General features: G+C 42.9%; 3 protein-coding genes across 3 annotated transcripts; all 3 read left to right on the top strand.

Annotated features, from left to right (window-relative positions):
• The first annotated feature begins 32 nt into the window (after window positions 1–32).
• Window positions 33–3431, top strand: LOC148086467 (cytochrome P450 2J6-like). The gene is made up of 9 exons (XM_087784591.1): window positions 33–294; window positions 501–666; window positions 1556–1708; window positions 1774–1934; window positions 2000–2176; window positions 2252–2390; window positions 2453–2640; window positions 2712–2853; window positions 2916–3431. The coding sequence occupies exons 1-9, from the start codon at window positions 103–105 to the stop codon at window positions 3089–3091; spliced, it is 1494 nt and encodes a 497-aa protein (XP_087640717.1). The 5' UTR covers window positions 33–102; the 3' UTR covers window positions 3092–3431.
• A 2087-nt stretch (window positions 3432–5518) lies between these two features.
• LOC148086468 (cytochrome P450 2J6-like) lies at window positions 5519–14882 on the top strand. The gene is made up of 9 exons (XM_087784592.1): window positions 5519–5755; window positions 5961–6126; window positions 12970–13122; window positions 13188–13348; window positions 13414–13590; window positions 13666–13804; window positions 13867–14054; window positions 14126–14267; window positions 14330–14882. Exons 1-9 carry the CDS (start codon window positions 5564–5566, stop codon window positions 14503–14505), a joined length of 1494 nt encoding a protein of 497 aa, XP_087640718.1. The 5' UTR covers window positions 5519–5563; the 3' UTR covers window positions 14506–14882.
• A 134-nt stretch (window positions 14883–15016) lies between these two features.
• LOC148086469 (cytochrome P450 2J1-like) lies at window positions 15017–20835 on the top strand. The gene is made up of 9 exons (XM_087784597.1): window positions 15017–15284; window positions 16088–16253; window positions 18552–18704; window positions 18762–18922; window positions 19086–19259; window positions 19328–19469; window positions 19539–19726; window positions 19789–19930; window positions 20009–20835. The coding sequence occupies exons 1-9, from the start codon at window positions 15093–15095 to the stop codon at window positions 20182–20184; spliced, it is 1494 nt and encodes a 497-aa protein (XP_087640723.1). The 5' UTR covers window positions 15017–15092; the 3' UTR covers window positions 20185–20835.
• The last annotated feature ends 138 nt before the right edge of the window (window positions 20836–20973 follow it).

Below are 20973 nucleotides of genomic sequence, written 5' to 3' on the forward strand. Positions count from 1 at the left end.
GGTGTGGTCAGTGGACTGTTGCATAACTTCTTTCCCTCAAACATCTGATCTGTAGAATAGCAAGTGTGGAACTGAAGTCAGTGCCGGATCTACTACCGAACCATGTGGGTCTACAGTTTTCTTCAGGGACTCGACCTGACGAGGCTTCTTCTCTTCACCTTCCTCTTCCTGCTCATAGCAGACTTCATGAAAAACAGGAACCCCCCAAATTTTCCACCTGGACCGAGGGGGCTGCCTCTTCTAGGAAATATTTTAGCTATTCTACATGAATATCCACATGATTATATGATGAAGGTAAAAAGACAGTTGTTGTGAAACTATTATCAATGAAGACACGTTCCTAAGGTCATTTGAAAGTTAAAGACATGTTGCTGTTTTTTTTGTTTTGTTAAAGAATTTTAGGGAAAACATTGATTTCAAAATTATGATTTTATTATTTGGCACCATTTGTTCTAAGATTGTTGGTCACCTTTGAATGTGTCTTGATCTTATCTCCTCAGATGTCAGAAAAATTTGGGAATATTTTCAACATTCGCCTCGGAACTAGTAAGATGGTGGTTGTTTGCGGATACAAGATGGTGAAGGAAGCCATCGTGACAAATGCAGACAACTTTGGGGGCCGACCATATAGTCCAGTTAGTGAAAGATTTTACTCTGGGTCTACAGGTATATTACTTGATATAGCTATTGTCTTATTCTCTTTAGGTCCTTTTTTTGGAAATGAAGACAAGCAGTTTGAATTCAGGTCCAGGAATTCAAATATTTTTCATAATGTAATTCAACAAGATCTGAAAAACTTTCTGGGGAAACTACTAAAAGAAAATGAATTTTTCAAGTCTTAAAAAAAAGGTATTTTACACCTCTGAAGTAATTTTTGTAAAGATTTTGTTGACGACAATCAATTTTGTTTCCCTACACAAGTACACTTTCAGCAAAGCTTTGGTAACCTTTGAGCATGGAAAAAGCATTTCCCAGAATTTCGTGTTTAAACCATTGGCACCGACAAATAAGCAGTTTCAGATAATGGCTATGTATCATATCTTATTATAGGATATTATTATACTAAGATATTATATAATTTTATAAAATAATTATATAAGATATTACTACTTTCGGAGGAGGCTGGATTGGAGCGAAAGTATCTTGACATAAAGTATATACTTTATAGAATATTGTTACTGGTAAGCGCTATATAAATACAAATTACTTACTTACTTACATTCTGTTCTATGTTAATCATTGTATCCTTTGTCTTTGTTATTTGTCTTTGATCTATGTTCTTTATCTCTATACTTAGATTGTGTAATCTTGTCATTTCTGTTTATTTCTCTTGTTCTTGTTCTTGTTTTTATTTTTATGAAAAATTGCTGTATTGCTATGTCTAATTGGAAAAAAACAATTTCATCAATAAAGTTCAACCTAACCTAAACTAACTTATAAAGTTAATATAAAGTCATGTTAGTCACCAGTCACATTCATTCACATTTATTTACAGTAAGATCCATCAAGGGAATAAAGAAAAAGCATAAAGTAATGAGTGTTGTTTGTGTGTCAGATGGTCTGTTCTTTAGCAACGGGGAAATATGGAAGAGGCAGCGGCGTTTCGCATTATCAACCTTACGCAATTTTGGACTTGGAAAGAACGTCACAGAACAAAGCATCCGTGAAGAGATCTCACACCTGCAGGAGGAAATTGCCAAAGAAAGAGGTACATTTTAAGTTTGAGTATTGGATTATAAAGAAGATAAAGATTAAACAGTCCTTTCCATGCAGGGGCACCTTTTAGCCCAGCTGGACTCTTTAACAACGCCGCATCAAACATCATCTGCCAACTGGTGATGGGGAAACGCTACGACTACAGTGACCACAGGTTCAGGACCATGCTCACCTATTTGTCGAGTATTATAAAAGAAGAAGGTTCTGTGTGGGGTCAAGTAGGTATTTTCTTTTTCCACAGACTTGTGGTACTAAATCATAATCTTGTACCCTGTTGTCTTAGCTGTATGAATCATTTCCTTGGCTGATGAAGCACTTGCCGGGACCTCACAACCAAATGTTCAAGGACTTCAACACACTACAAGATTTCGTTGGTGAAGAGGTTAAGAGCCACAAGCTGGACTTGGACCATAATAATCCTCGAGACTATTTAGACAGTTTCCTCATTGAAATGGTGAATGTATGTATAACAAGAGTAACAGCACTCTGGTTCTCTGTTTAATGGTCTAAGTAATCCTTTCTATCTATCAAACAGCACCAAGAATCTGATTTGGGCTTTAACGAGGCAAACCTGGTTCTATGTTCCCTGGATCTCTTTACGGCCGGAACAGAAACCACCTCAACTACTCTGCAGTGGGCTTTGATTTATCTCATCAGACATCCAGAGATCCAAGGTTGGTGACAAACTGTTACTTATTCCATATGGAGCCTTTGTTCACAAACTAACTTTTTACAGAGAACGTCCAGGTTGAGATTGACAAGATGATTGGTCAAAACCGTCTGCCCTCCATGACGGACAGACTCAATATGCCTTACACGGATGCTGTCATCCATGAGATCCAGAGGATTGGAAACATTGTCCCACTAAATGGAACGAGAATTGCTTCTCAAGACACGACGCTTGGAGGCTACTTCATTCCAAAGGTCTGTGCTCATAAGAAAACTGTATCTAAACAAACACTAGGCCGCTTGAATGAGTGTGGATTTGATTCTAGGGAACAACTCTGATGCCCATGCTGACTTCTGTGCTGTTTGACAAGAACGAGTGGGAAACTCCAGACTCCTTTAACCCAGGACACTTTCTTGACTCCAAAGGGAAGTTTGTGAAGCGAGACGCTTTCCTGCCGTTCTCTGCAGGTAAATCCCATAATGCTTCCGGTTTACACCAGAGAAGTTGCTAATCTTTATCACCTATTTAGGGAAGCGAGCGTGTCTTGGAGAGGGGCTGGCCAAGATGGAGCTCTTCCTGTTCTTGGTGGGTTTGTTACAGAAGTTCTCCTTCTCTGCTCCTGATGGAGTACAGCTGAGCACAGATTGTGACATTGGGTCAACAAAAGTTCCAAAACCCTTTAAGGTTCAAGCCAAGGTCCGCTGAGTGACTTATATGAATGACTCATGGTGTGGAATGTTGTGTGAATTCTTGCTTTTAAATATGACCACAAAATATATAATTACATTTTTTTTTCATTATTTCATTGGTTCTCAAAGTACAGAAGTCTTAGCTAGAAAATACCACAGATGATTGTAATGAACCAACCAAGTTCTTCAAATTGATTTTAGACTGTAGCTGTTCGTACCATTTACTTGTTAGTTGCTTTTCTCGTACTATCTTAGTGTTTTTAAATGTTTTCTATTTTGTGCTATATTTAATGCTCTTGTACAACACTCTGTATCAACTGCTGTTGTTAATGAAAAATAAAAAAATACAAACTACAGTGCTTTTATTTATGTTTTTAGCCTTTTGTTTGGGTCTATATCTGGAGAATAATACAATTGCTAAGGGGTTGTCTCCAATCTAATTGTAAGACACAAGGATCCTTTTTTACAAATGACGATGAGTCAGCACAAGAGTCGTTCTCTTTCCCTGGATAAGGACACAAGTTTATTCTCTCCATCTCTGCTCAACTTTCACACATCAGAATGTGGATACAAATTTTGTTTTCTGAGCTCGATACCAAGGTTTTTTTTTTGTCTTACTTGCTTCACTTATCTTCCTGTTATACTACGTAAAATATAAGGATCCAATCAACTTTCCTCCAGGGCCACCAGCTTTGCCTGAAATGTTTTCAGCATTGATCACAAGGGTCACGACGGGGAACGGAGAAACCCAGGCGCAGAGGTAATTTGCAGAAACTTGGTTTTATTCAATGGGGAAGGCAGAGGCGTAGTCAGACCAGGAATCGGCATCAAAATAGGCAAAAGCAGGGGCTTAGCAAAACCCGGCGTCAAGGGGCAGAAACAGAACAAAAACCACAAGAGACAGGAATGGAGTCTTGGTCGGGACAAGGTAAGGAGACAGGGTAGGGATGCAGGAATACTCAACGGCAGGGCTCTGATTACTCCCAAACAACCGACAAGAATAGGCAATAAAACCCGACATGAAAAGTAACACAAGACCGACAAGCCCAGAAACACGACACAGAGGCTGACTAAAAAAAACCCCCAAAAAAACAAAAAACAAAAACATGACTAAGACAACAAGACAGGCCAGAAAGCAAAACAGAGCAAAATACAAGAGGAGCACACAAAACAATAAAACAAGAGAGGGAGAGTCGGAGTTAGTTCCTTTTAGCTTTGAGTTTATACTGTTCGATCAGTTTAGGGTCAAGGATGTCACGACCTGGAACCCACAACCTCTCCTCCGGGCCATAACCCTCCCAGTCAACAAGAAACTGAAAACCCCGGCCAACGTGTCTGGAATCTATAATTTTCTTTACAGTGTACACAGTTTCACCCTCAATAACACGCGGAGGAGGAGGGGGCCTGGAAGCCGGAACCAGAGGGGAGGCCTTGGCCGGTTTTAACTTTTATACATGAAAAGTACGATGATGCGCAATATTACATGTTATTCATATAGTTTGAATGCATTAACAAATGCATATACTGTATATGTTACTGATTCCAATAAACAATGTGTATTTGTGTACATGCCCATCATATATATATTTTTTCTCTTTTAGTATGAACGAGCTGTATTAATTCAGTTGTTTTGCAAACATTGCTATTTTTCCATCATTTGCATGAGTCGGAATTACTTGTGAAAACAACTTTTTATAAAGCTTTTCTTCTAAAGGAAGCTATTTCCCGTTGCAATGTCATAATATATGCATAATAAACACCACGCAATATTTAGAGGTTTGAACAGAGGGCAGAAACACAGTTAGTATAAGTATATGATTTTGTAGCAAAATTACGTCCCAGCACTATTTGCAACTTTGAAAGCTACAAAACATTTTTCTTTTTTTTTACAGATTTTCTCATGTCTTAGTACATGCTTAGCGTAACAGAACTTCCCAACAGTGTCTTGTGGATGAAGTTTGATTCTAATTTAGCAAAGGTAGTTTCATTTTTGTATTACAAATCAGAATAATAACATTGTTATAATATTTGTCATCCTTCCTCTGATAATCAAAGAAATATAAGCCAACCATGTGACCAAGCAAGTGCATCTACAAGCATAAACTTTGAAACACTAACTCGGGTCAGCGAGTAAACACCTATGAACTTTGGATTCATTGGGTGACTGGAAAAAATAATACAGAACAATTTCCATTTTTTTTTGACAGTGTTAGTGAAATCAATTTCTTAAAAAAGAAAATACAATCTAGCTGGCGTCATGTACTGAATCATTAATTGTATATTTTACGGTTGATTGAAAAGTGCTGACTCATGTATTACATAACGAATCATGAAAGCTATTTAGGTAACACGAATCACGATAATGGTTGTAGGAGTTGTAGGTGTGGTCAGTGGACTGTTGCATAACTGCATGCCTTAAACATCTGATCTGTAGAATAGTGTGGAAATACTGTGGAACTGAAGTCAGTGCCGGATCTACTACCGAACCATGTGGGTCTACAGTTTTCTTCAGGGACTCGACCTGACGAGGCTTCTTCTCTTTACCTTCCTCTTCCTGCTCATAGCAGACTTCATGAAAAACAGGAACCCCCCAAATTTTCCACCTGGACCGAGGGGGCTGCCTCTTCTAGGAAATATTTTAGCTATTCTACATGAATATCCACATGATTATATGATGAAGGTAAAAAGACAGTTGTTGTGAAACTATTATCAATGAAGACACGTTCCTAAGGTCATTTGAAAGTTAAAGACATGTTGCTGTTTTTTCGTTTTGTTTAAGTATTTGAGGGAAAACATTGATTTCAAAATTATGATTTTATTATTTGGCACCATTTGTTCTAAGATTGTTGGTCACCTTTGAATGTGTCTTGATCTTATCTCCTCAGATGTCAGAAAAATTTGGGAATATTTTCAACATTCGCCTCGGAACTAGTAAGATGGTGGTTGTTTGCGGATACAAGATGGTGAAGGAAGCCATCGTGACAAATGCAGACAACTTTGGGGGCCGACCATATAGTCCAGTTAGTGAAAGATTTTACTCTGGGTCTACAGGTATATTACTTGATATAGCTATTGTCTTATTCTCTTTAGGTCCTTTTTTTGGAAATGAAGACAAGCAGTTTGAATTCAGGTCCAGGAATTCAAATATTTTTCATTACGTAATTCAACAAGATCTAAAAAACTTTTTGGGGAAACTACTAAAAGAAAATTAATTTTTCAAGTCTTAAAAAAGGTATTCTATTTCGTCCCTACTGACCGCCAGAGGCGGTGCTTCAAGCACTGAATGTATCCATCTCGCGCATGCGCTGTTCTAGTTTAATACCAACAAAGTCACCTGTGACCCCTGATGACCCTGGATAGGGTATATCTTCCGGTGACATCAGAGGATCTGTTCCTTTTCATCTTCTCGCCGCGCAAGTAGCATGTCACCGAGTTAGCTCAAGGACTAACTCTTTCGTTGCTGGTAGTCACGCGACTTCTGTCGGAGCTGCGAAACTTTCGCCCTCCAGAGACTGCAACGAACTTTTGAAGCGGAGAAGTTGTAGCGGCTCGCCATGGACACTTCCGGAGATCGTCATCGTTTGGCTAAGTACCAACTTCCTTATATCATTGAATATCAGTACAACCTCTTGTACTCGCTTTTGGTTGTATTTTGATTTCTTTCGGTGACGAAGTGTTTTCGCTCCCTCTCCCGACATTGTACACTATATTTATATATCATTGAATATCAGTACAACCTGTTGTACTCGCTTTTGGTTGTATTTTGATTTCTTTTGGTGACAAAGTGTTTTCGCTCCCTCTCCCGACATTGTACACTATATTTATATATCATTGAATATCAGTACAACCTGTTGTACTCGCTTTTGGTTGTATTTTGATTTCTTTCGGTGACAAAGTGTTTTCGCTCCCTCTCCTGACATTGTACTCTATATTTAAATATCATTGAATATCAGTACAACCTTTTGTACTCGCTTTTGGTTGGTTTTTGATTTCTTTCGGTGACAAAGTGTTTTCGCTCCCTCTCCCGACATTTATACCGCTGATATACAGCTACCGTTTGAGTGCCGGTGAAACCTATTGCACTCTCTTGGTTATTTTTTACATTTGTTGGTCACGGCAGTGTTTTCGCTCCCTCTCCAGACATTTGTACTGCTGTTTTTTCAGCTACTGAAGTGGATAATTTTATATTTGTTGGTGACGACTGCGTATTCGCTTCCTCTCCCAGCATTTGTGCTACTTCAATCCCATATGTGTAACACTCGTTGGTGAAGGCTGTGTTTTCGCTCCTGCTCCCAGCGTTTGTGATACTTCTATCTCTTATGTGTAACACTCGTTGGTGAAGGCTGTGTTTTCGCTCCCGCTCCCAGTGTTTGTGATACTTCTATCTCTTATGTGTAACACTCATTGGTGAAGGCTGTGTTTTCGCTCCCGCTCCCAGTGTTTGTTGTTTTTTCTTTGTGTGGCCTTTCGCTCGTTGCTAACATGCTTGGCGGCCACTCTTGCTCAGTCTGTATGGCTTCTCTGCAGCCTGAAGATGGCCATGATATGTGTCCCTCATGCCTTGGTCTCGAGCATCTGAGGGAAGGTCTTTCAGAAGATCCCTGTATATACTGCAGCTTCATGCCCCGGGGAGTAAGGGCTGCCAGACTTGCTGAGGTGGAGCAACTTTTGGGCCTCGTTTCGTTGCCTGAGCAGTTAACCTCAGCCCAGCGGCAGACTGCAGCTCAATCCCGCCGATCTAAACGGCGGGCTGCTGAGACTAGAGGCCCCACCTCTAGGAATAAGGTTAAAGGGTCCGGACTTGCTTCCAAGGTGGACCAATTAACGGACGAGGTTAATCAAATGAGATCCTTCTTCCTTGCCTTTAAGTCTGGGACTGGTGAAAGAGAGTTGGGTGAGCCTGCTCCTCCTCCAGCTATCTTGGAACCGGAGGAAGATGTAATCTCCATGGCAGCTTCAGCCACTGAGTTCGCCGAATATGGAGAGGAGGTGGTACCACAGCATGTAGCCTCCCACGCCTCCGCGGCGGGCTCCCGTTCTTCAGCCCACAGCTCTACTGTTGGTTCTGAAGACGGCTCAATGGGGGCCATCATTCGTACGGCCCTGGCTCAGCCAGCTTCGGCCAGTGCTTTTTTCAGGCGCGGATCAGCTCCCGCCAACTTTACTGTGCCTCCATCTAACGAATATTTGAGGGAGTTGCATGCATGCTGGAGGGACTCTAGAGCCCTCTCTCATGCAAACTCAGACGGCAGGACCCTGGCAGCCATGCAGGATGCACCCAAGTTTGGCTTGGGCCGCATACCAGCGGTTGAGCCGGCAATAGCTGCGTTAATTGTCTCACCTGATGAGGCTCTGAGACCGGATGTGAGGTGTCCTCGTCCCCAGTGTCGGGTGACGGATGACCTGCTCTCCAAAACCTATGACGCAGCGGCACGCATGGGACGCATAGGTAATTCTATGTCCCACTTGATGCTTGCTTTATCAGCATCCCTACAGGAGACCCCACTGGATGCTTCCGTCCATAATTTCAGTGACGCTTCCCTGCAGGCATTCGCGCTGATGTCTAGAGAGCTGGGGCGGTTGATGTCCACTCTTGTACAGGCTCGCCGCCAGGTTGGGCTGGCACAATCACCTCTGACAGAGGCATGCAGGAGAACCCTCCGCAGTGTTTCAGTGGAACCGGGGGAACTGTTTGGACCTGCAGCGCTAGAGGCACTTGAGCGAACTGTCCAAGCCAGACAAACTCAACAGCAGCTGTCCGGGCTTCGCAGGAGTGTGCCTCCTCCGGGCAGACCTAGGGGATCTTCAGCTCCCCCCCAGCGCCGCTCTCACCCACAGGCTTACCCCAGAGGCTACCTCAGGTCTCTACGCCCACGTCCACAGCCTGCTCAGCAGGCGGCACAGACATTTCGAACCCCTGAGCGGCTGCCCTCTGGGCAACCTCAGGCCCCACATACTGTCCGTCGTACCCCCAGAGCCTTTCGAGGCCGGGGGACCCGGCACTGAGGCATTGGGGTCGGCCGTCGGCTGTTTTTCCCAGCAGCAGCTCAGCTATTGGGCTGCTTCCACCCGGGACCCTTGGGTGCTCTCCACCTTGACCAACGGGTACAAACTTCAGTTCCGACGCCGGCCCCCAACCATTGGCCGGGTCAAGATGACCATCATACGCGACCCGGCAAAAGCCAGGAGGGGTCTACTCGACTTACTTTCTGGTTAGACTTCGCCCTATCCTCGACTTGAGGGGACTCAACAAGTTCCTGAAGGTCTTGAGATTCCACATGCTCAGCCCTGCAGAGGTTCTGCGCACTGTTTCCAGACAGGAGTGGTTTACTTCAATAGACCTGAAGGATGGTTACTTTCATGTGCCCATAGCACAACACCACAGACAGTTCCTGAGGTTCACCTTTCAGGGACGTCATTTTCAGTTCACGGTGCTCCCGTTCGGCCTCTCCCTTTCGCCCCGGGTATTTACCAGGGTTGTGATGGCAGCCCTCTCGCCCCTGCAGTCACAGGGCATGAAGATCCTGCCCTACCTAGACGATTGGCTCATCTGTGCTTCGTCCCGGTCTCGGGCGACCCTGGACACCACAAGCCTTCTTTCCCATGTGTTTCGACTAGGTCTCAGGGTGAACTCTACAATGAGTTGCCTAGTTCCCTCACAGAGCACAATTTTTCTCGGGACGACACTCCATACAGTCTCAATGAAGGCCTGGCCTTCACCACAGCGGGTGGACGACATCCTCCGCCTCCTTCCCCTCTTTTGCAGGGGCATGTGGTTGCATTACGTGGAGTTTCTGTGACTCCTAGGCAAACTGACGGCTGCCGCCACCATGGTCCCTTTGGGGCTGTTGTCGCTACGCCCCCTTCAGAGGTGGCTGAACAACTTTCATTTGGATGTCAGGTGGCACCGGCACAGGAGACTCAAGGTGTCACAACGTTGCCTCCTTGCTCTAGCTCCGTGGAGAGAGAGACATTTTCTCCTCCAAGGCGTGCAGATGGGTTCGGTTGCATTCCGCCGAGAGGCCATCACAACAGATGCCTCCCTCTCAGGGTGGGGTGCAGTGTGGCAAAACGTACAGCCCAGGGGCTGTGGTCTGCTCGAGACTGCTCGGAGCACATCAATGTTCTAGAGCTACGAGCTGTGTATATGGCCCTGCAGTACTTTCTTCCCTTCCTGAGAGGGCGACATGTGCTTGTGCGGTCAGACAATGTGTCGACCGTATCGCATATAAACCACCAGGGGGGTACCAGGTCTGCACAGCTCTTTCAAGCATCCCGGAACCTCCTGCTGTGGGCGGCTCCACGCCTGGCCAGCCTGAGAGCAATGTATTTGCCCGGGGACTGGAATCAGGTCGCAGACCTGCTCTCTCTGGGCAAGCCTCCATCGGGGGAGTGGCGGCTTCATCCAGAGGTGGTGCTCAATATCAGGGACATCTTCGGCAGAGCCGAGGTAGATCTGTTTGCCACAGAGGAGTCGACCCATTGCCCCCCCTGGTTCTCCCTGAAAGAGGAAAGCAGTCCTCTGGGCCAGGATGCTCTTGCGCACGACTGGCCAGAAGGTCTCCTCTATGCTTTTCCCCCAATTCCTCTGATATTCTTAACACTACAGAGGGTCTTCCAGCAGGGTCACAGACTGCTGTTGGTAGCCCCCCTCTGGCCAGGGAGAACATGGTTTCCACTGCTGCGCAGGCTCTGCCGCAGCTCACCATGGTGCCTTCCGGACAGGAAGGATCTCCTGTCTCAGCTAGAGGGCCAGATTTGGCATCCCGACCCTCTTCGCCTGCAACTATGGGTCTGGCCGCTGCAGGGCCCAACCCGCTTCTGACGGAGTGTTCAGATGCTGTCGGCAATACTATACTAAACGCCAGGGCGCCTTCTACCCGGCTGCAGTATGCAAATAGATGGCAACTGTATACTGCATGGTGTTCAGACAGGGGTGAGGACCCTGTGCACTGTTCAGTCCCAAAGATTCTGGAGTTCCTCCAGTCACTATTGGACAGTGGCCGGTCTCCTGCTACACTGAGGGTATACACGGCAGCCATTTCCTCTCGACATGTTCGGGTGGATAATAACACAGTGGGGTCCCACAGACTGTCCCTCTTTCTAAAGGGCGCATGGCGATTACGCCCCCCACGCACACAGCGTGCCCCAGCATGGGATTTGCACCTGGTGCTCAACGCTTTGTGTCTGCCTCCCTTTGAACCCCTGGCTCAGGCAGAGCTGAAGTGGGTTTCTGCTAAGACTGCTTTTCTCCTTGCCATTGCTTCAGCGAAGCGTGTCGGAGAGCTACATGCCCTGTCTGTGAGTGAGTCATGTCTGCGGTGGAGCTCAGACGGCTCAGGGATTACCCTCTGGCCAAATATGGCTTTTCTCCCAAAGGTTTTGTCAGTATCAAACATTAACCGTCCCATTCAAGTGGCACAATTTATTCCCCCGGAAGGGGAAGACAGGTTGGGACTGCTGTGCCCTGTGCGGGCTCTGAGGACCTATGTAGCTGCAACCGCAAGTATAAGACGGTCTGGCCAGCTTTTCCTTTGCTGTGGTGGCCCTAGGAAAGGCTGTGCTCTTTCCAAACAGCGACTGTCTCACTGGATCGTGGATGTTATTACCCACGCATATAAAGGAAGTGGTCACCCCCTGCCATTCGGGGTGAGGTGCCACTCTACCAGAGCGATGTCTACATAATGGGCGGCCCTACGCGGGGTACCCCTGGAGGACATCTGTGAGGCAGCATCATGGGCCTCACCAAGCACTTTTTTTCTGGTTCTATCGGGTGAACGTCGCCACTCCTCATCCATTAGGTGTGGTCCTGTTGCCCGACTCTGTTGCTTCCCCTCAATGAGGTATGTACTGGGATTCTTCGTGACCTTGTTGTTATGGGTCATCCAGTGCTTGAAGCACCGCCTCTGGCGGTCATTAGGGACGAAATAGAACGGAAGTTACGTATGTAACTACGGTTCTATGAGTCCCGGATGACCGCCATAGCGTTCTGTCACTCAGAATCCTTGTGACTTTGCGAGAAGATTCTGCAGGAACAGATCCTCTGATGTCACCGGAAGATATACCCTATCCGGGGTCATCAGGGGTCACAGGTGACTTTGTTGGTATTAAACTTGAACAGCGCATGCGCGAGACGGATACATTCAGTGCTTGAAGCACCGCCTCTGGCGGTCATCCGGGACTCATAGAACCGTAGTTACATACGTAACTTTCGTTTTACACCTCTGAAGTAATTTTTGTAAAGATTTGGTTGACGACAAACAATTTTGTTTCCCTACACAAGTACACTTTCAGCAAAGCTTTGGTAACCTTTGAGCATGGAAAAAACATTTCCCAGAATTCCGTGTTTAAACCATTGGCACCGACAAATAAGCAGTTTCAGATAATGGCTACGTATCATATCTTATTATAGGATATTATTATACTAAGATATTATATAATTTTATAAGATAATTATATAAGATATTACTACTTTCGGAGGAGGCTGGAGTGGAGCGAAAGTATCTTGACATAAAGTATATACTTTATAGAATATTGTTACTGGAATAGCGCTATATAAATACAAATTACTTTCTTAATTACTTACATTCTGTTCTATGTCAATCTTTGTATCCTTTGTCTTTGATCTATGTTCTTTATCTCTATACTTAGATTATGTAATCTTGTTATTTCTCTTTATTTCTCTTGTTCTGGTTCTTATTTTTATTTTTATGAAAAATTGCTGTATTGCTGTGTCTAATTCGAAATTTCAATAAAGTTCTACCTAGCCTAACTTATAAAGTTAATATAAAGTCATGTTAGACACCAGTCACATTCATTCACATTTATTTACAGTAATATCCATCAAGGGAATAAAGAAAAAGCATAAAGTAATGAGTGTTGTTTGTGTGTCAGATGGTCTGTTCTTTAGCAACGGGGAAATATGGAAGAGGCAGCGGCGTTTCGCAATTTCAACCTTACGCAATTTTGGACTTGGAAAGAACGTCACAGAACAAAGCATCCGTGAAGAGATCTCACACCTGCAGGAGGAAATTGCCAAAGAAAGAGGTACATTTTAAGTTTGAGTATTGGATTATAAAGAAGATAAAGATTAAACAGTCCTTTCCATGCAGGGGCACCTTTTAGCCCAGCTGGACTCTTTAACAACGCCGCATCAAACATCATCTGCCAACTGGTGATGGGAAAACGCTACAACTACAGTGACCACAGGTTCAGGACCATGCTCGCCTATATGTCGAGTATTATAAAAGACGAAGGTTCTTTATGGGGTCAAGTAGGTATTTTCTTTTTCCACAGACTTGTGGTACTAAATCATAATCTTGTACCCTGTTGTCTTAGCTGTATGAATCATTTCCTTGGCTGATGAAGCACTTGCCGGGACCTCACAACCAAATGTTCAAGGACTTCAACACACTACAAGATTTCGTTGGTGAAGAGGTTAAGAGCCACAAGCTGGACTTGGACCATAATAATCCTCGAGACTATTTAGACAGTTTCCTCATTGAAATGGTGAATGTATGTATAACAAGAGTAACAGCACTCTGGTTCTCTGTTTAATGGTCTAAGTAATCCTTTCTATCTATCAAACAGCACCAAGAATCTGATTTGGGCTTTAACGAGGCAAACCTGGTTCTATGTTCCCTGGATCTCTTTACGGCCGGAACAGAAACCACGTCAACTACTCTGCAGTGGGCTTTGATTTATCTCATCAGACATCCAGAGATCCAAGGTTGGTGACAAACTGTAACTTATTCCATATGGAGCCTTTGTTCACAAACTAACTTTTTACAGAGAAAGTCCAGGCTGAGATTGACAAGATGATTGGTCAAAACCGTCTGCCCTCCATGACGGACAGACTCAATATGCCTTACACGGATGCTGTCATCCATGAGATCCAGAGGATTGGAAACATTGTCCCACTAAATGGAATGAGAACTGCTTCTCAAGACACCACGCTTGGAGGCTACTTCATACCAAAGGTCTGTGCTCATAAGAAAACTGTATCTAAACAAACACTAGGCCGCTTGAATGAGTGTGGATTTGATTCTAGGGAACAACTCTGCTGCCCATGCTGACTTCTGTGCTGTTTGACAAGAACGAGTGGGAATCTCCAGACTCTTTTAACCCAGGACACTTTCTTGACTCCCAAGGGAAGTTTGTGAAGCGAGACGCTTTCCTGCCGTTCTCTGCAGGTAAATCCCATAATGCTTCCTGTTTACACCGGAGAAGTTGCTAATCTTTATCACCTATTTAGGGAAGCGAGTGTGTCTTGGAGAGGGGCTGGCTAAGATGGAGCTCTTCCTGTTCTTGGTGGGTTTGTTACAGAAGTTCTCCTTCTCTGCTCCTGGTGGAGTACAGCTGAGCACAGATTGTGACATTGGGTTAACAAAAGTTCCAAAACCCTTTAAGGTTCAAGCCAAGGTCCGCTGAGTGACTTTTATGAATGACTCATGGTGTGGAGTGTTGTGTGTAATCTTGCTTTTAAATATGACCACAAAATATATAATGACATTTTTTTTTTAAATTATTTTATTGGTTCTCAAAGTACAGAAATCTTAGCTACAAAATACCACAGATGATTGTACCTGAATCAACCAAGTTCTTCAAATTGATTTTCCAAAAACTCATTCCCTGTCTTTTAACTCATTAACGCAATAGACTGTAGCTGTTCGTACCATTTACTTTTCAGTTGCTTTTCTTGTACTATCTTAGTGTTTTTAATTGTTTTTATTTTGTGCTATATTTAATGCTCTTGTACAACACTCTGTATCAACTGCTGTTGTTAATTAAAAAAAAGAAAATACAAACTACAGTGCTTTTATTTATGTTTTTAGCCTTTTGTTTGGGTCTGTATCTGGAGAATAATACCATTGCTAAGGGGTTGTCTCCAATCTAATTGTAAGACACAAGGATCCTTTTTTACAAATGACGATGAGTCAGCACAAGAGTCGTTCTCTTTCCCTGGATAAGGACACAAGTTTATTCTCTCCATCTCTGCTCAACTTTCACACGTCAGAATGTGGATACAAATTTTGTTTTCTGAGCTCAATACCAAGGTTTTTTTTGTCTTACTTGTTTCACTTATCTTCCTGTTATACTACGTAAAATATAAGGATCCAATCAACTTTCCTCCAGGACCACCAGCTTTGCCTCTTTTGGGAAATGTTTTCAACATTGATCACAAGCAGCCTCACATTTACCTGACCAAGGTGAGGAAGTGCTATTGCTACTTAAAAGTCCAGGGACTCAACACTTCGATCACGTAGGTAGTGTGTGTAGATCATGTGACATTTGCCACAGAGAAAATGTACACGCGACCTTTTCTTGTGAAAAATGTTGGCCGTTTTAAAACAATACCTTCTCTTAATTGATATCTCTTAATAAGTTTATCTACTACTTTATTTTAACTATGTAAAATGATGTGTGTAGGAGGTAGGTTGGACTGGCCCCCAACAAGTTCTAAGATTAATCTATGGGCAGCTATTTTTCCATAAGTCCGACCCATTGAATCGCCACGATATGTTCTGATTAAATAGACCAGAATAACCCAAATATTTTAATTTAATGCAAGTCATCACAGTGAACTCAGGTAATGACTAAAATGTATGTATTAATAGTTGTGAAATATTGGCCCTAAAAGAGGTTTTAGAGGCTCCATCAACAAACATTGTACGTATAAAGAATTGACAATATTTTTTGCAATTTCATAGTAGATAAATCGTTTTAACTAATTTTATAAGAAGCTTGGATGCTGGAAAAGTACAAGTAAGTAAGTAAATAATTAATTTGTATTTACTGTATATACAAGTGACACTAATGTGAACTGAAATAGGTCAAACAACTTACTCAACAATATTGAAAGTAATTTACGTAAAAAGAAACTTAATTGATATCAGAAAATAATCAAATTTGATATTAAGTGATTGTATCCAAGTCTATTGTTAAAGTGACACTTTGACCTTGATACTCTTGTGACGACAGTAGAGCATTATTCTCTGCCCTTCCTACACAGCTGGCTGAGGTTTATGGGAATGTGTTCTGCATGCGTCTGGGACGAGACAAAACAGTGTTTGTATCTGGATGGAGGATGGTGAAGGAAGCTCTGGTCACACAGGCGGACAACTTTGCAGATCGCCCCAACACCCCAGTGGTGACTCGAATTTACTCTGGAAACTCAGGTGACTTGGCCATAAACAATAGTCAGAGTAACACTCAAGGTTGAGATTTGGTATACTGCTCTAGAATGATTAAATGCTTCATACTCTTGTTTAGCCCTCATGATTTAAAACGAACAAAAAAATATGCAGCATCAGCACATTCCCTGAAATCAACAACACCCCTTTTCACATCCTGTCAAGAGTTGTAGAATAGATCAACTCAGAAGAGAAAATGAAGACCTTTTGAGGGTGATGTCGAGTCTTATACGTAGGTTAGGTTAGGTTAGGTTAGGTAGAACTTTATTGATCCCTCAGGAGGTCTCCTTCGAGAATTTTTTTTTTCTCCAATTAGACAGCAATACAGCAATTATTCATAAAAATAAAATAAGAACAAGAACAAAGAGAAATAAAGAGAAAGAACAAGATGATACAATCTAAGTCTAAAGATAAAGAACATAGATTAAAGAAAAATAAAGACAAAGGATACAAAGACTAACATAGAATAGAACATCCAGATACTCTCACTCCACTCCTGCCCCCAAACTCAGAATTATACAATCTAATAGCACGAGGAATGAATGGGTCCCTGAGTCTATTTGTTTTGCACATGGGTAGGAGCATTCGTGCTCCATCTGCTTCTCTGCTCACTGATGACAGTGTTCAGAGGATGACTGTCATCATCCATGATGGACAGTAGTTTGTCCAGTGATCTCCTCTCAGCAACTGTCACCAGTGAGTCCAGCTTCATTCCAACCACAGAGCCAGCCTTTCTGATCAACCTGTCCAACCTGTTGACACTCCTCTTGGACACATTCCCACCCCAACACACCACAGCATAAAACAGGACACTGGCCACCACAGACTGGTAGAACATGCAGAGGAGCCTCCTGCAGATGTTAAATGATCGGAGCCTCGGAGTACAGAACTTACTTATACACATACAGTATGTGTGTTGCAGGACCAGTCCAGTTTACTGTCCAGCCACACATCGAGGTACTTATAGTTGTCAACTATCTCCACCTCGTCACCTCTGATGAACACTGGACCTCCCGAAGTCCGAAGTCCAAGACCAGCTCCTTAGTCTTTGAGGTGTTCAGCTGCAAGTGGTTCCTCTCACTCCAGTCCACAAAGTCACGTATCAGACTCCTGTACTCGTCTTTGCTGTTGTCCCTGATGCATCCAACAATGGCAGTGTCGTCAGCATACTTCTGGACGAGACTCAGCTCTGAGTTCTAACAGAAGTCTGAAGTGTAGATGGTGAAGAGGAGAGGGGCCAGTACTGTCCCCTGAGGTGCTCCTGTACTGCACACCACAGTGTCAGACGTGATGTCCTTCAGCCTGACATACTGTGGTCGATCAGTAAGGTAATCCGAAATCCAGGAGACCAGACCAGGGTCCACATGCATCCGTGTCAATTTGTCCTGCAGCAGAGTGGGCTGGATGGTGTTGAAGGCACTATAGGTTAAGGTCTTTTAGGTTAGGTTAGGTTAGGTAGAACTTTATTGATCCCTCGTGAAATTGTTTTTTTCCAATTAGACACAGCAATACAGCAATTATTCATATAAATATAAAATAAGAACAGGAACAAGAGAAATAAAGAGAAAGAACAAGATTATAATGATTTTTTTTTGTTTGTTTAAGCGCTTTGTGACCCTGATCTGGAAAAGCAGATTTAAGTAAGTAAGTAATTTGTATTTATATAGAGCTTTTCCAGACCAGGGTCACAAAGCGCTTAAACAATAAAAACAAGATTCAATAAACTATATTTTTTATGTCAAGATACTTTCGCTCCACTCCTGCCCCCAAACTCAGCATTAAACAATCTAATAGCCCGAGGAATGAAAGAGTCCCTGAGTCTATTTGTTTTGCATCATGGGAGGAGCATTCGTGCTCCATCTGCTTCTCTGCTCACTGATGACAGTGTTCAGAGGATGACTGTCATCATCCATGATTGACAGTCTAAACAGACAGTTATAAACTTCTACTTTAGCTCAATACTATGACAATGTTAATAATATAAATAATATCAATTATTTACATTTTTAACACATTCTATTGAAATCCAAAAAGACGTTTAAAGCATATCACAGACCAGCACACATTTTATCAGGCTTTGTGTTCTTTTGCACATTCAGCAGATAATGAGCTTATTTAGCCTCATAATTGGCTTAAATTTCTTTGTTTATATGCAATATGGTTTAAACCCTTTGTGAGAATAAAGTATTTCTCTTTTCTGAGGTCTAGCAAAACGTGCAACATTCAATAAAAATGTCTTAATTACCATTCTTTTGTCCGGGCTGTTGTTGCCTTATTGTCTAGCTGGACTCTTCTTCAGCAACGGGAAGGTGTGGAGGAGACAGCGTCGTTTCGCCATGGCAACACTGCGCACCTTTGGTCTGGCGAAGGGCTCCATGGAGCAGAGGATCTGTGACGAGAGTCGACATCTGCTGCAGGCCATAGAGAAGGAGAACGGTCAGGGAAACACAGTTTTTAAAACAATAACCAAATAATCAATATGATCTTTCTCAGGTCAACTATTTGACCCGGTTCCTCTTTTAAACAACTCGGTGGCAAACATCATCTGCCAGATTGTGTTTGGGAAGCGGTTCGATTACCAGGACCACAAATTCCAGAGCATGCTGAATAATCTAACAGAAATGGCATATCTGGAAGGATCCACGTGGGCCCTGGTGAGTCACAAACTGATACAATACTTTCTGTGTGTTTTGTGAAGGGTTAGCATATCTGGCATATTTATCAAGTATAATTTAGAATCATTGGTCCCTTCACAGCAGTTATATGTATGTAGACACTATTCAACGTTGTTAAAGATGAATATTTGGTCCCACACAGCTTTACAATGCGTTTCCAGCTCTGATGAAACATCTCCCCGGACCTCATAATGAAATCTTCTCCAACTCCAAGTCTTTGGAGGCATCGATCTGCTCTGAAATATTGAGGCACCAGTTGGACTTGGACCCCAGCAACCCTCGGGACTACATCGACGCTTTTCTCATCGAGGAGAGGGTAAGACAGATGACCACCTGGAGGGAAGACTGAAGGTATAGTCAACATCTGTTTCCCTTTCATTCTAGAATAACAAAAACAGCGAAATGGGCTTCGATGTGGAGAATCTGGTCATGTGTTGTCTGGACTTGTTCTTAGCCGGCAGTGAAACTACTTCCAAAACCCTCCAGTGGGGTCTTATCTACCTGATCAATGACCCACACGTCCAGGGTGGGTCCAGCGTTCTTACCGTGTCAACTCTACAACATTAAAACAATGTTCTAAGTGTGTTTCTCACAGGAAAGGTTCATGCAGAGATAGACAAGGTTATTGGACGAACGCGACAGCCTAGTATGGCTGATAAAACCAAAATGCCTTTCACGGACGCGGTCATCCATGAGATCCAGAGGATGGGAAACATTGTTCCCCTAAATGGGCCCAGAATGTCGACTAAAGATACCACACTTGGTGGCTTCTTCATACCTAAGGTAAGATTGTACACACACACAAAGATATAGACTTGGTTACAACCATTTCCATTTCAAAACAGGGGACATCGGTCATACCAAACTTGACATCCGTGCTCTTCGACGAGAATGAGTGGGAGACCCCTTACACCTTCAATCCAGGACACTTCCTCGATGCTGAAGGCAACTTTGTGAGGAGGGAGGCCTTCCTACCTTTCTCTGCAGGTAACTTTTGGCAATTTTAACATTTACAATGTCGTGATGAATTGCTTGGAATCTGAGCGAGTGGATTTCTGTTTACAGGCAGGCGCGTCTGTTTGGGAGAAGCTTTGGCCAGAATGGAGCTGTTCTTGTTTTTCGTCAGTCTGTTGCAGAAGTTCAGGTTCTCAACGTTGAGCGGAGTACAGTTGAGAACAGAAGGCGTCGTCGGAGCCACGCGGACTCCCTTCCCGTTCCAGATCTATGCCAACCCTCGGTGACATGGACAGCTATTTGACTGTGACAGATATATTACTATAACAGCATCAATATGCTTCTTATTCTCCATCACACACTAGACACAGACAATTCCAACTTAATCAAATTAAAGTTACTAAAAACTACCAGTAACTTCAACAGTTTAAAACCTCTCAAGTCTGTATTCTGCTGAAGTCCATGCATAAATCTGAGCGTTTTTAGCAAATTATCTGAGATTACGGTCATTATCGTTTCAATTGCTGTTTAGTATTTATGAATGATTTACACTTTGTAACTAAACTTAATTTCAGTTACACTTCTTACCATTTGAACGGTTTCTGATATTTAAAACAAAAATTTAATTTGCTAGAAGAAATACAAAAATAAACTTTTTGTTGGGAGTTTGGTGCGAAAAAGTTTGGCTACTTTCCATTACCTTAGTAGAATTTATCAAGTAGTACTTCCAATGAGAATTTACAACACAATTATAAAAAATAAAAAAAACAACTTAAAAATACTCACTACTCCAATGACATTCCATTTCTTTAGCAACATTAGCCATCGACGGTTGCTAGTATTCCCATGACGCTTTGGGATAAATCTTCAACGTTTTTTTTTTTGCTATCATGTATTACATTATAGGTCAACGTTCAATTTGTACTTAAACATAACCAATGTGTGTAGAATAAAAGGAATATTTTATCTTCCTCGTGTCAATATTTTTACTGTCCCAAAACGATTTTTCAGTGACGTCATGAAGTTGAACTCGACACAAAATGGTCTCGCCACATTTCAAAACCTCGACAAGAACA

The sequence above is a fragment of the Callionymus lyra genome, chromosome 2 (assembly GCF_982586985.1).
Source record: "Callionymus lyra chromosome 2, fCalLyr1.hap1.1, whole genome shotgun sequence".
NCBI lineage: Eukaryota > Metazoa > Chordata > Actinopteri > Syngnathiformes > Callionymidae > Callionymus > Callionymus lyra.